Raw genomic sequence first — 13,842 nt, forward strand, 5'->3', positions numbered from 1 at the left:
CACTCTCTTTCCCCTTCTCCAGGCTGAATGTAGATAAGCTCTGCAACATTGGAAGGATGTGTTGAAGATGGGAAGGAGCCCAATTCCCTGAATCACCACTTGTAGGAGAGCTGCCCACCAATTTACAACAAATATTTTGGACTTTATGTAAATAAGAAGTAAACTTCTATCTTGTTTGAGCCATAATACATTTATTTATTATACTGGTTGGCGTCACCTTAACTAATAGCACATTGCACAAAAAAACTCCTTCTTCAAACATCTTCTCACCTCTTCCTTCCCAACCACTTAATCACTGTCCCCTTTTGAGAGAAACTGCCCACACCCACAATACTCTGAGAAATAAATCTACCTTCCATTCTGACTTTTATTTTGAAGGGCGGCTTTTAACCTTACCCTGGCATTTTGATAAATTTCAAAACCTTCCTGCTGACACATCAGTTTTGCTTAAATAAGTTAAATATGTTCTCCAAAAATTGTAAACTTCATCCCATTCCAGACTAAACAAGACAGATGATTTCTGAAATTCCAAAATAATCTAATAGGAAATAATTAAAATAATATGGTGTTATTGTACAATGATTATTAGAAAAGCATTATTTCTTGTATTAATCAAGATAGGAGAGACTCTGCTTGTAGGAAACAACCAACTCCCCTCAAACCTCAGTGATACTACCCAACCAAAATGTATCTCTCAAACATACAAAGTCTGCTTCAGATCCAGGAGACTCCACGGCGGCTGTGCTCCATGGGGTAGCTCAGGGATCCAGGCTGCTTTGATCTTGTGGCACCATCATCTCAATATGTACTTCCACAGCAGGGGAAGAGAATGCTGTAGCCTCTAACAATGGCAGAGCAGTTAAATGCTCTGGCCCATATATGACCATGTCACCTCCAGACAGAGTGCATTGGCCAGAACAAGTCACACGGTTCCTCCAAACTTGGAGAGTGTGGGGAAGGAAAAACACCCTTCCATATGCCCAGAAGGACAGGAGAATTGGATATAGTGAACAGTAGGTACTAGAGAACTCTACCTTTGAAACTTTTTATTTCGGTTTCTTAATATTTATGCTATGAACTTCTGGTAAGTCCAAATTTTTTTCCAAAAAAAAAAAATCCTGTAATTTAAACTTTTTTTTGCTAAGTCATTTGGATTTCCCAACTCCAGTTAGAATGAGTGCAGTGTAAGGAAATGTATTTCCTTTAATAAAAACAAGAGCAAAGGAAACAAGAATCTCAGGAGGATTGAGCTTTTCTCAGGAGACATGCTGCCGGGGCAGGCCTGGGAGGGAAGTCCGGGGTGGGAGATGGCCAGAGCATTTCTAGCATCGTGTTCCCCACGTCTCCTAGTCCCAAATCACATAGCTTCCTATCGTGATAAAAATATCCAGAGCCTCTGTCATTTTAGCAAGGTTTAATTAAAGCTGCCCTAAATTAAGAAAATCTAGTCATTGTTTGCATTCCTAGATGCCTATGTTTAGTTGAGTCGCACGTAAGCAAAGAAATGAAAAATTAGCTTAATTTTTTGGCTGCGGGGAAGAGTGTGAATTGGTTTTCTGTCGCTTGTGGGGAACATCTTGTGTCTTCCCTCAGCTGGGTTCCTCTGATGGGATTGCTTCTTCCCACCCTCCTGAAGGTCTCTGAGGACAAGCTGCTGCTTGGTTCTAACCTGAGGAAACCTCAAGAGGCCACAGACAGACCAGCTCAGGTTGGGTGGGGTGGGGAACTCCTCCCGAGAACAGCTGTGTCCCTGACCTCAGGCCTCTGAGCAACCGAAAGCTGACGCCAAGTGGGTCCTTTGTGGGCATTTGTCACCCCTAGGGCTGAGCTGAGCACTGGAGGCGGGGGGTTCGGAATCCTACTTCCTGTCTCAAAAAAATGAATCAGGGAAACTTCCAGAATCCTTGGGGTGGGGAGGAATGGCTGTAGAGAGACCATGAATGAGGTGTCTAAGAACAAACCTCTAGAGTCAGGCTGTCTTGCTTTGAATCCCAACTCTGTCACTGGTGGCTCTGTAACTCTGAACAGGTTTACTTCACCTTTTTGTGCCTGTTCATCTTCAGAAAATCATAATATGTACCCCAAAGGGTCATTATGAGGATTAACCTAGTTCATAGATGTGAAACCCTTAGAAGAGTGCCTGGCTTATAGTAAGTGACCAGTAAATGTTAGCTTCTGTTATTATTATGAGGGGGCTCTACCTACCTCTGGGAACTCCCACTTGGTTGCCTGTGGCAGCCTCCCAGACACTGTACTTCCAGAGCGCCTCCCTGTTCAAATACTGGAGAGCTTTTAATTTTTATTTTAAATCCAGGAAGCGGATTGCCTTGATGGACCAATGTGTAAGGAATGTGTGATCTGCAGGTAGGGAGAACTGTAAGAAGGATGGGACCCCATTAGGTATCCAGGGTTTGAGCCCAGCAGTAAAGATGTGGGAACAGCCTAGAGTGAAGAATCTTTCAGCAAACCCAGAGCAGACTCAGGCCCTGGGGTAACCATGGAAACAGGAACCCACAGAGGGATGGGTAAGTGGGTGGAAGGATGGATCCATCAATGGGCAATGGATGGGTAGTTGGGTGGGTGTCACTTTCACAGACGAGTGAAGGCCTGTGGGCTGCAGCTATGAGTACCTCTGAGCTGTGGGGAGCTATGGGGAGGTGGGAATGTGTCCAAGGGTAGACAGTTGGCCATAGTAAAGGACAAGCAGGCCAGGGCAGAAAGGGAATCTTTCCCTGAGAGATTTCCCCCAAGTTCCCAGCCTAGGGAAGGAGTAGAGATCAAAGGAGGAGGAAGGGAGTGGGCTTTCAGCCTCTGCAGCTTCCAAGTTGGGTTTCTGGCCTAGAGAGCCTTGACCTACCTAATATCCTTTATTCCCTGCTTCTTCTGCCTAATTCTCTGCTGCTTGTAACCAAGAACTGGGCCTGACCCTTCTTCAGACCTGTGGTGTGGTTCAGGGCTGAAAACGTCATTCTGAGAAAAGGGAAACAAAGCCTTATCTGACGCTGAGAGATCATCCCTCAGTTCCAGCTCAGGATTCCCCTGGACCTGTGTCCTGCAGTCCTTCCAGCTGGGGATACCTTCAGCCACCCCATGGTGAGCAGCGAGGGGGGACTCTCCAGGGCTCCCCCCTCCCACCTTGGGAGAAATGGATGCGGATGTCCACCAGCATCTACTTTCCCACAGGCAACAGGGAATGCTGATGCCCCCAATTTCTCTTCTCCCTGCAACTTCCTCCACCTCTCCTGGTTACATGGGGCCAATGACTGAGTTCTGGCCAAAGGATTGTGGGCAAGAGAGAAGTCTGCCCCTTCCAGACCTGGCCTTGGAAACGTCTCATGCCATCCTCCACGTTCTCTTCCCTCATCTCGCATCTTGATGTAGAGGATCCCAGGGAAGGATTCCAAGGCCCTAGAAACTGACAGAGCTCAAGATGGAAGGAGCCTGGTTTCTGGAATCACCGGGTGGAAAGCTGCTCCCAAACACCCAATTAATATGAGTGAGAAATGATACTTTTATTAGGTTAAGCTACTGGGATTGGGGGTTGTTGGTTACAGCAATTCGCCTACCCTAATTAATCTTGCACTTGAGATCGTTAAGAGGCCAGACTCTGGAACCAGAGAGACATGTTTGAGTCTAGACATCTCACTTCATGGGCATCAGTAAAATAAGGTTAATAATGGTACCCAAGTGAGGGCAGGAGGCAAGCAGAGAGCTTAGCACAGGGCCGATCACAACATAAGCACTCAGTAATTGGTACTAGTCATGGTTAACATTTTAAGCACTTGCTATGTGCCAGGCCTCTCTCTACTGCTATCCTCACCATCATCACTCTCAGCTTCATTTCACCACTATCTTCATCTTCTTCAGCCATCTGCCGTGGTGGATGGCTGCTGAGATGCCTCAGTCCCTGGGCACAGGTGAGGGCCTTGAGGTAAACCCTCCTGATCTGGTGTCCCCCTTGGACCCAGAGAGTAGGGCCAGTGGGAGGGGCTGGGGGCTTCAGTCCAGGCTGTCAGTCACCCAAAGAAGGGTCAGGAGAGGAGGGACAGCATAAGTGACATGCCGGAGGCAGATGGAGAGGGAGGTCCTGGGCCGCTGGGGCTCAGACTCCACACTGTGCGCTTTGAGGAGGGCCTGGGGTAGAGAGGAAAGACAGCCAGACCCCAGAGGTGGTCAAGAGCGAGACTGGGAGCCAAGCTGTCCTCTTGTTAATTTCCCTTGTGGTGACCTTAATTCTTAATTTAATCAAGTTTATCTTAATTTTCTTCTAGCCTTGCCCCAGGATGCTCTGGGGAATTCAGTGAAGGGCCCCAATGGAGCAATACCCATTACACCACTTGGGTATACCTTGGGAGAGCCTCCCAACGAGATGGGACTTGGATCAGAAGGTGCAAGATGTGGGACCTCCACGTCCCCTATGTAGGCCAGCTCTGGGGCATCTGGTCCCCTTTGTAATAAGGAGCCCTTCAGAAACAATGTTCTCTCCCTTATCGACCTCCAGGGGCACCTAGGAATGGGGGGCTGTAGGAGGAGAGGAGGGTGGCCTCTGGGGATAAAGCCAAACAGCCTAGGCAAGGACTCACATGCAATAAATTCAGTCTGCATCCAGAAACAATGCAAACACTATATCAATACTTACTGTGGCCTCTTGAGAAAACACTTAGTGAGGAGTTGCACTCATAATGCAGTAAAACTTCTTAAAACCCTTTGTTCCCCAACTTTTCTCTCAATCTCCCCCCCAGTCCTCCCCTCCCCACACCCTCCTTCCCAAGGCTCAGCCCCACTCCCCCAGCTCAGGTCTCCCTGCCTGCTTCCCTCTTCTCTTCCGCTCTGCCTCTGCCCCCAGCAGCTTCTCTGTGCCCTTTCACCCTAAATCCAAGGCAGGGAAGGAACCAAGGTAAATGATTCTGAGAGGCACTGTCTCAGCGAGACCTGCAGGAGCCGGGGATTGAGGGGAGGCGGTGAAAAAGGCACCCAGCCTTTATGGTGACCCCACTTGGGCAGGCACTGACCCTAGAGGCAGGGCAGGGGTGGGTGTTAACTGAGACACAGCCCTTGCCCTTGGCGCTGATCACTGGGCTGCACTTGGGCACAGCTCTGTGCCTAGGCCGCTAAAGACAGGCTGCTCAGGCTCTCAATCTCGGCTCCAGGCTCCATACTGTGATCGCTTAGTGGGCTTAAAGAAAACACTGATTCCACGGGCCCTGCACCAGAGATTCTGATTTAATTGGTCTGGGTTGAGGTCCAAGGCATCCAGGGGCATCGGTTATTTTAAAATCTCAAGGGATTCCGATGTGCAGCCAGGAATGAGATCCCTTAGGCTAATCAATTGCCAGGGAGAGGGCCCTAGAGCCTGGGGGATCCAGGCCGCAGCCCCAGGCACAGCAATTCTTTCCCCTCCAACTGCCTTCTTGATCTACCCAGAGGAAGAAGGCGGGGGCCAAGAATCTGGCTGTCACAGAATAATGTACAGACAGAAGATGAAGACTCACTCACTCATCATTCAGTCGTGTATTCAGTAACTACTTAATACAAGTGTTGTGGAAAAAATGCTAGAAACTGACTGAGGGATCCAGTTCAGATTGGGTAGTCGGGCCTCTCTGAGGAGGTGACATTTAAAACGAGACCTGAGTGACAAGAAGGAGCCTGCCCTGTGAAGCTGCCATGACGAGCAGAGAAAACAGTAGGTGCAAAGGCCCTGCGGAGGGAGCAAAGGGGCACAGGGCTGGAGCGTAATTGCTGGAAGAGAGACCAATGGGCTGAAGTCTGCCAGGCGGAGGTGCATCATGGGGGATCTTGGAACTATGGGACGGCATGCCTTTCATGCTCAGTTCCATGGGAAGCCCCTGGAAGGTTTTCCGAAGGGCATGGAATGACCTGATTTGTGTTTTTAAGAGACATTCTGGCTGTGATGGGGAGGGTGGCTGGTGGGAAGCCGGATGGATGCCCATGATCAGTCCATTCCGGCGGGGGTGGCGGGGGCACCCCTGTGCTCCCCCGGGGGGGGATGAGCACCCAGCTCCTCCGCGGGGGGAATGTAGGTCAGGCAGCCCAGCTCCCTCAGCCAAGCCGTCAGTGCAGCCCCCTCGCCTGTCAGAGAAAAAAGCCGACTCTGAGATGTGTGGGCTCAACCGAGAGATCAGTGCTGGCAGAGGCAGAGATAATAATCGCCAAGGTGCAGGGATCTGGGCCGCTGCCTGGGGCCCCTTTGTCCCCGTCCCCGGGGTGCCTTCCCTCCACCCCTCCACCCCATCAGGATCTCCCTGGCAGGCCAGCCCAGGGGCAGGCCTTGACTGTGCCTGGAGCAGGCAGCTGTATTTTAAGATCAGGGCTCAGGCTTCTAAATAAACCATAAACACAGCCAGCTTCCCAGGCACAGAAGGAGGGAGACGGCTCCATTTCTCTTCAGCGCAGTGACTGGGAAATAAACCAGTGGCTCTGCCTGTCACATACACTTAACCCTCTGCAAAGGCATCTGTCAGACCCCAGTGCTCCTGCCTCAGCCTTTCTAAGAAACAACTGATGTGCCGCAGACCCAGGCTTCTCCTTGTGGCTCCAAGTGCACACTGTTGTTCAAGGAAAGGTGGGTGTGGGGCCTTGTCCTTGACCCCGGGAAAAGCTGACAATGGGCAGGTACGGACCCGGGGCCCCTGAGTGGCTGGGGCATGTCTCAGTCAGCTGCTGAAGGGGACCAGGGAGAGAAAGAGAGGGAGGGAAGGAGGGGGAATGGTAAGGAGGGGGGAGAGGGGGGCTGGCCAGAGCAGGGGCAGAGCTGAGAGGCGCATGGAGCGGCGCCTCTAGACAGTGAGCGCTCCAGGGGCCCGGCAGAGCCCTGGTGTCTGTGGCGGGTGGGTGGCCGTGGGTGTGGAAGAAACAAAGAGAAACGGAAGGCGGGCGGGGGGGGGGGCGTTCCCTCCAGGGGCGAAATCTCCCACAACCACAAAGGAAGAAGGAACAAGCGAGAACAAAACAGACAGGAACAGAAGGAGGCGGGCAGATAGATAGAGCAGGGGAGGGAGGAAAACCCCATAGTTATCAAACCCAAGTGTTTCTGGGGGAAAGGGACCCTCCAAATGTGGCAGGAAAAGGTGAGTTATGCATTAAGCTCAACTAGGAGAAGAGTCAGGAGCGAGGCCAAGGCGACAGGAGTGGCTGGGAACGGTGGCCACACAGCAGAAGCCACATAGACATGTGGTGGCGAAGCAGAAGCGGGGCCGTGAGCTTCGGGGTGGCCAGAAGCCGGGCAGAGCACAGTGAGAGGATGGGGGCAAAGGGTAGAGAGGGCCCCAGGGAGGGTAGAGAGGGCCCCAGACTTCCAGTGATAGATCCAGCGGACCTAGACAGGGGTGAGGGCCGCGTGCTCCAAACACAGACCTCGAAAGAAACAGAGATGGAGACGAGGACAGCAAATACCAGATTCTCCCTCTTCCTCTATCTCTGTGTGTGTGTGCCTGTCTCTGTCTGTCTCTGTCTCTCTGTCTCTCTCTCTTCTCCTCTCTCACACACACACACCCCTCCCTCTCTAAAAGCATCAGACAAAAGAGAAAGGAAGCTCATGTGGCCGTCTCCACCCTATTCTCCCTCCCACGTGGCCTGCCTCCCTGGACTCCCCGCACTTGCAGGGGGCTGCAGGAACATGGGTGTGGAGCCCCCTCCGCAGGCAGCACACCAGCACACCGCCCGCCCCACCCCCCGCACCCAGAGGCAGGTGGCTGGCACAGGTCTCCTCTGTGTGAAGCCAGGCTGGGTTCCAGGACACTCCGCATGAAGCGAGCTCAAGGGTCCTCGCCAGGCCCTCTGAGGAGCCCCAAAGCACGCAAGCTCTGCAGAGCACCCATCTAGCTGGGATGACATTGCCAGGGCATCATAAATAAAAGACATGCTGCCCACTGTGGCTGAGGTGGCTGCCCTGGGAGTCCAGAGCCACAAGGGTTTTCCCTTGGAAAAAGTCCCTTGGACTTCTGTCCAAGACCTGTAGCCCGTGAGCTCCCTGCTAAGCTTACGTCCTGCTCCGGTCTTGGCAAACGGGGACCATGCGAAAGAGCTGAGACCAAGGGGAGGGGGCTTCCCAGGGACTGTGGGTCCATTTCTCAGTTCCAGCCCAGCTGGCAGTGCTTTAAGGAACAATCCTTGGAGACCAAGAGCTCGGATCTGGGCCACAAGTCTCCTGGGAAATGGGGACACTGGTACTGAGCATATCTACGCTGGACCCACACCCCAAGTCCCCACTGTGTCCGCATACACAAAGTTCTCATTTCATGACGCACACAGACCTGCCACAGTCCCACTGAATACTACACTGTATACCGCACACTGTAGACACAGCTCACAGTCTGCCACTGTGCGCACACACCACGCTGACATGCCCTAGGTTCCCCTGTTCTGACACGCTGTACACATCCCCCCAGCGCTCAGAGGTCCGATTTGTATCAGCGCTGCACAGACACTGAAAAGTCTTATTTTCCTCAGACCACACACACACACACACACACACACACACCTCCCTACAATCCTCCAACTCTGGCACACCACACCGGCCTGTACACGCACAGTGCCCACACAGAGCTCCCAAACAGAACTCCGTGACTCCCTCCCACGCCGGTGGGGCTTGCGCTCCCGCCCCCAGCAAGCTAAGCTGAGCTCGACCTCGGGTCTCCCGGCTCCGTCTTCTCCCCTCCAGATGCCTTTCCCCACCACCCTCTTTCCCCCGAAGCTTCAGGAAACTTTTCAGCAGGTGCCTAAAAGGGGAAACCTGGAGTTCTTCCCGTCCTGCTCTTCCCCCGGACGCAAGCCATCCCTCATTCCCCAGCTCGGCTCCGCCCGATACCCAAGTGGGGAAAGGTCACCGTAGGCAGTCCCCTGCCCGCGCCTTGGGAGGAGAGAGGGTGGCAATAACAGCTGTCACCAGGGGATAGGCGAGGGGTTGGGAAAGGTGTTGGCTCTGCGTCGAGCCGGGGGTCCGAAGGGGTCGCCGCGACGCGCCGGAGGAGAGCAGAGAGGCCGAGGCGGCAGCATCTCCGGAGTCCGGGCGGCGGCCTCGCAGGGAGCTGGGAAGCGCGGAGCTGTCCGTTCAGCACCACCGCGCCGTGCCCCAGAGCAGGGCCCGCGCCGAGGCGCCCCGGCTCAGCTCGCGCTCCGGCCCCCGCTGTGGCGCGCGTTGTTGTCTCTCTTCGGTGCTGAGGGGCGCGCGGATCGAGAGAGGAGGGCTCTGCGAGCATCGGGGCCACGCAGCCACCTGTGAGCCTCCTGCAACTGCGGACGGCGGCGGCATCCCCGGCCGGAGACAGGAGACGCTCGGCGGACCCCGCCCGCCCTCCCGCCGGGCGCACACCCAGGCGCACACACACTCGCACCCGCGCGCACACGCACAGCCAGCCGGCAGCTGCGGCCACAGCGATGCTCGCTGGCAGGTCGGGGAAGTTTCCCGCCGGCCTCGGCCGCGGGCCCCAGTGCTCGCAGGTAAGCGCTTCCAGAACGCGCAGGGCGAGCCCGGATAGCTCCGCGGGGTAAGGCGCGGCGCGCGCGGCGCACGCGGCTCCAGGGCACGGCGCCAGGCGGGCGGGGAAGCCCGGGGCGGGGGGCGAGGGGGCTCCAGTCGCGGGGGCTGGACGCGGGGGACGCCAGGCCGGCCCCTTTACCCCACCCGGGGTTCATGACTCGAGAGGTGAATTTCCCCGCCCCCTCCCGAGGCTACGCGCCCCCCATCTCGGCCCAGCCCGGCCGGTGCGCATCCCAGCTCTGGTCCCGCCTGTCTGCGGCGAGCGGGCGGGGGCGTCTCCTCGACCCGCCCACGGGCAAGGTCAGATCGCAGCTCCCTGGGCTCTCAGAGCCGCTGGGGCGCGACCTCCGCCAGCGTAAAGGGACCGACAGAACCCCCAGGGTGGGCGTGGAAACGCGGCCATGCTAGTGGAAACATACCCCCACTCCAAGCCTTTCCTTGGGAGGGGGCCAAACCCCATAGAACCGGCCCCCCATCCCAGTGTCCTTCAGCACCCAGAGACCCGCTGGAGAGGACTGGGTTCGCCAGGGGCGGATGGGGAAATAGAAAGAGGTGCCCGAGCCCTGAGCGCCCGGCGCTCACCCGACACGATTCCTTCGGCTTCCAGGTGTAGCGCCCCCGCGCGGCGCGGGCGGCTGGGCGTCTCCAATATGACTGGCCAGAGCCTGTGGGACCTGTCGGAGGCCAACGTCGAGGATGGAGAGATCCGCATCAACGTAGGCGGCTTCAAGAAGCGGCTGCGCTCGCACACGCTGCTGCGCTTCCCCGAGACGCGCCTGGGCCGCCTGCTGCTCTGCCACTCGCGCGAGGCCATCCTGGAGCTCTGCGACGACTATGACGATGTCCAGCGTGAGTTCTACTTTGACCGCAACCCCGAGCTCTTCCCCTACGTGCTACATTTCTACCACACCGGCAAGCTTCATGTCATGGCGGAGCTGTGCGTCTTCTCCTTCAGCCAGGAGATCGAGTACTGGGGCATCAACGAGTTCTTCATCGACTCCTGCTGCAGCTATAGCTACCACGGCCGCAAAGTGGAGCCCGAACAGGAGAAGTGGGACGAGCAGAGCGACCAGGAGAGCACCACGTCCTCCTTCGATGAGATCCTGGCCTTCTACAACGATGCATCCAAGTTCGATGGGCAGCCCCTGGGCAACTTGCGCAGACAGCTGTGGCTGGCGCTGGACAACCCCGGCTACTCGATCCTGAGCAGGGTCTTCAGCGTCCTGTCCATCCTCGTGGTGTTGGGGTCCATCATCACCATGTGTCTCAACAGCCTGCCGGACTTCCAAATCCCTGACAGCCAGGGCAACCCTGGCGAGGACCCCAGGTTCGAAATCGTGGAGCACTTTGGCATCGCCTGGTTCACATTTGAGTTGATGGCCAGGTTTGCTGTGGCCCCTGACTTCCTCAAGTTTTTCAAGAATGCCCTAAACCTTATCGACCTCATATCCATCGTCCCCTTTTACATCACTCTGGTGGTAAACCTGGTTGTGGAGAGCACACCTACCTTGGCCAACCTGGGCAGGGTGGCCCAGGTCCTCAGGCTGATGCGGATTTTCCGCATCTTAAAGCTGGCCAGACACTCCACTGGCCTCCGCTCCCTGGGGGCCACACTTAAATACAGCTACAAAGAAGTAGGGCTGCTTTTGCTCTACCTCTCTGTGGGGATTTCCATCTTCTCCGTAGTGGCCTACACTATCGAAAAGGAGGAGAATGAGGGCCTGGCCACCATCCCCGCTTGCTGGTGGTGGGCCACCGTCAGTATGACCACTGTAGGGTATGGGGATGTGGTCCCAGGGACCACGGCAGGGAAGCTGACCGCCTCTGCCTGCATCTTGGCAGGTATCCTAGTGGTGGTACTGCCCATCACTTTGATCTTCAATAAGTTCTCCCACTTTTATCGGCGCCAAAAGCAACTCGAGAGTGCCATGCGCAGCTGTGACTTTGGGGATGGAATGAAGGAGGTCCCTTCCGTCAATTTAAGGGACTACTATGCCCATAAAGTTAAATCCCTCATGGCGAGCCTGACGAACATGAGCAGGAGCTCGCCAAGCGAACTAAGTTTAAATGATTCCCTGCATTAGCTGCGAGGGCTTGACATCCTCAAACCCACATTGCTGAGCTGTTTCTTGTGCCTCTGGCACAGTCCAGGCACATTAGGGTTATGGTGTAAGGAGTATGCCCAGCCCCAAAGGGGAGAGATGCATGGGATATGCACCCCAGGTTGCTTTTACAGTATTTAGGATCATTTTTAGAGGGTGGTGTGTCTGACACCATGCCTTTGCACCTTTCAGTGAAATGACACTCACTGGTCTTTGCATCGTGGGCATAAAATGTTCACCTTTCTGCCGGATGAGTACCACCTAGAATGCTAATTTCTCTGTTCATTGTGTTCTCTATTCTAGTGCTTGTGGCCCAGTACTGTCTCAGTTGTTTGTGCTCCTGTTTCTGAGGTTGTCGTGTGAGTTCTGTACAAAAAGCCCCCACAAATATGTCCAGTGGAAACACATCTATGGGGTCAGCGAGGATATGATGAGGTTTTGCTGACAGTCATGTAGAAACGAAATCTCAATTCTTTATCCATTGCTTTCATTTAGTTTTAATACCAAAACAAAGGGAATGTGAAGTTAAGTACACATGACTGATGCAAGTCTGTGAGTTGTTTTTGTAACTCTGTAGCCCTGTGGCTTGCATGGGTACCCTGCTCACTTTTAGAATGATGTACACTGATGTTCATCTCTTACATGTTGCTCTCTAGAGAATGTTATTTTGTTAATCATGTAGTGAAGATTGAAATTCTCACCAAGAACAGATGCATTAGGGACAGGGGCTTCAGCTAAACGTAGGCCAAATCACAGGATGCTTGAAGACCTTTCAAAGTCAGCCGTCCGTCTTTCCTAGGGTGGTCGTAGAGACATTTATTTCTTGCTGAGGTTCCTGGTCTAGGTCATTTGAATAAACTTTCCTGTGTCTTAGATACTAGCATGTTTTTTGAAATGTTTCTTTTTAAAGATGTTTAGAAATAAGATTGTATTGTCTTTATCAACTAAAAAGTTTACTGTTGTATTGTCTTTCTGAGGCAAACATTGTTGGGTTGCTAGCAAGGGCAGTAGCTTAGAAAATTTTGTTGCCTGCTCTGAAAGCTTATAAAATGAGAACCCTTTTATTTCCAAGCAGAATTTACTTAGATAATTTTGCTTCTATGATACGGTATGTTACATATGATGCTCTAATTGCCCCAGAGTTCCTGGTATGACATGGAAACCTGGTGGTGTGGAAGTGTGTACTCAAAATATAGACACGTGGCTTATCCAGGATGGAAATACTATAGTTCTTATTTCCATTTCAGCTGCCTTTTCTTGGGGGAGGGTTGGTGGAGGCCAGGAGAAAGGAAGGAGTTGTAAAACAAAAAAGCATTGTTACTTAATAAAATGTCATAAGTAATTGTAAACTTCTTGAAAAGCTTGATGCTATTTAAAAGACCTTTAAACTTCTAAACTTGTGTTAAGGTTGAGAACTCTTTCCTTCTCCAGAATGCCCTCCCTCTTCTTCTTCAGTTAACCAGCACATAGCGTCTTGAAGGGTTAACCTGGACCCCTTTGTAAGATAGTTCTCTGTTATATTCTAGGTAATCAGATGGTTTTCCAGTTGGCTTCCATTGTTGTTCAGCCTTTGGAAAAGCTGCAGAATCCAGGGGTCTACATGCGGAGTTAGGCAGGCTTTTTATCTATGTCTTGGATCTTCCTTAAAAAGGTCCACTTTGTGTCTTAGTTGGTTGAAGGTAGTACATACTTCTTGGGGATGTGGTGAGGATCTTGTCAGAGGCTTTGTGTACTTGTAGTTGCCATGGCTACTATAGAGTGGGCCATTTGCACTAGTCACTTATGCCTTTAGGTCCCCAGTTCAAATCTTTCCATCAGACTGGAGCCTCATGGTGGGCAGGGAGGCAGCCACATCCTAGTGCTACCTGGTCTACCGTCTACATTTGTTTCTCAGAAGCATCAGGAAAGGTGAGATGACTTAGGGGCAACCAACCACCAAGTCAGAAGGGCAGGGTTATTTCTCAGAATTTGCACATGTAGCACTTGGCTTTGGCTGATGTTTCCAGCACTGGAAGGCAGAGAATTTACGAAATAATCTCTGGCTGCACTGAGGCAGGTGATGGTACAAACTCGTGAGGACTGTTCAGTTTGCCAAGGCTGATGGTATTGGGTCACTGAGTGTGGTATCCACGGTCACTGACCATAAAGCTTGTGAAAAGTGGAAACAAGGAAGGAGGCTGAATAATTCAGTCACTCTCATGAGTATTCTTTTTAAACAGGCAGGTTTTACCACCAAAACAG

General features: G+C 53.1%; 1 protein-coding gene across 1 annotated transcript; it reads left to right on the forward strand.

Annotated features, from left to right (window-relative positions):
• Window positions 1-10,149: 10,149 nt before the first annotated feature.
• Window positions 10,150-11,583, forward strand: KCNS2 (potassium voltage-gated channel modifier subfamily S member 2). Its single transcript, XM_061172080.1, has one exon. It carries the CDS (start codon window positions 10,150-10,152, stop codon window positions 11,581-11,583), a length of 1,434 nt encoding a protein of 477 aa, XP_061028063.1.
• Window positions 11,584-13,842: the final 2,259 nt, after the last annotated feature.

This window comes from Eubalaena glacialis, chromosome 17, assembly GCF_028564815.1.
Source record: "Eubalaena glacialis isolate mEubGla1 chromosome 17, mEubGla1.1.hap2.+ XY, whole genome shotgun sequence".
Taxonomy (NCBI): domain Eukaryota; kingdom Metazoa; phylum Chordata; class Mammalia; order Artiodactyla; family Balaenidae; genus Eubalaena; species Eubalaena glacialis.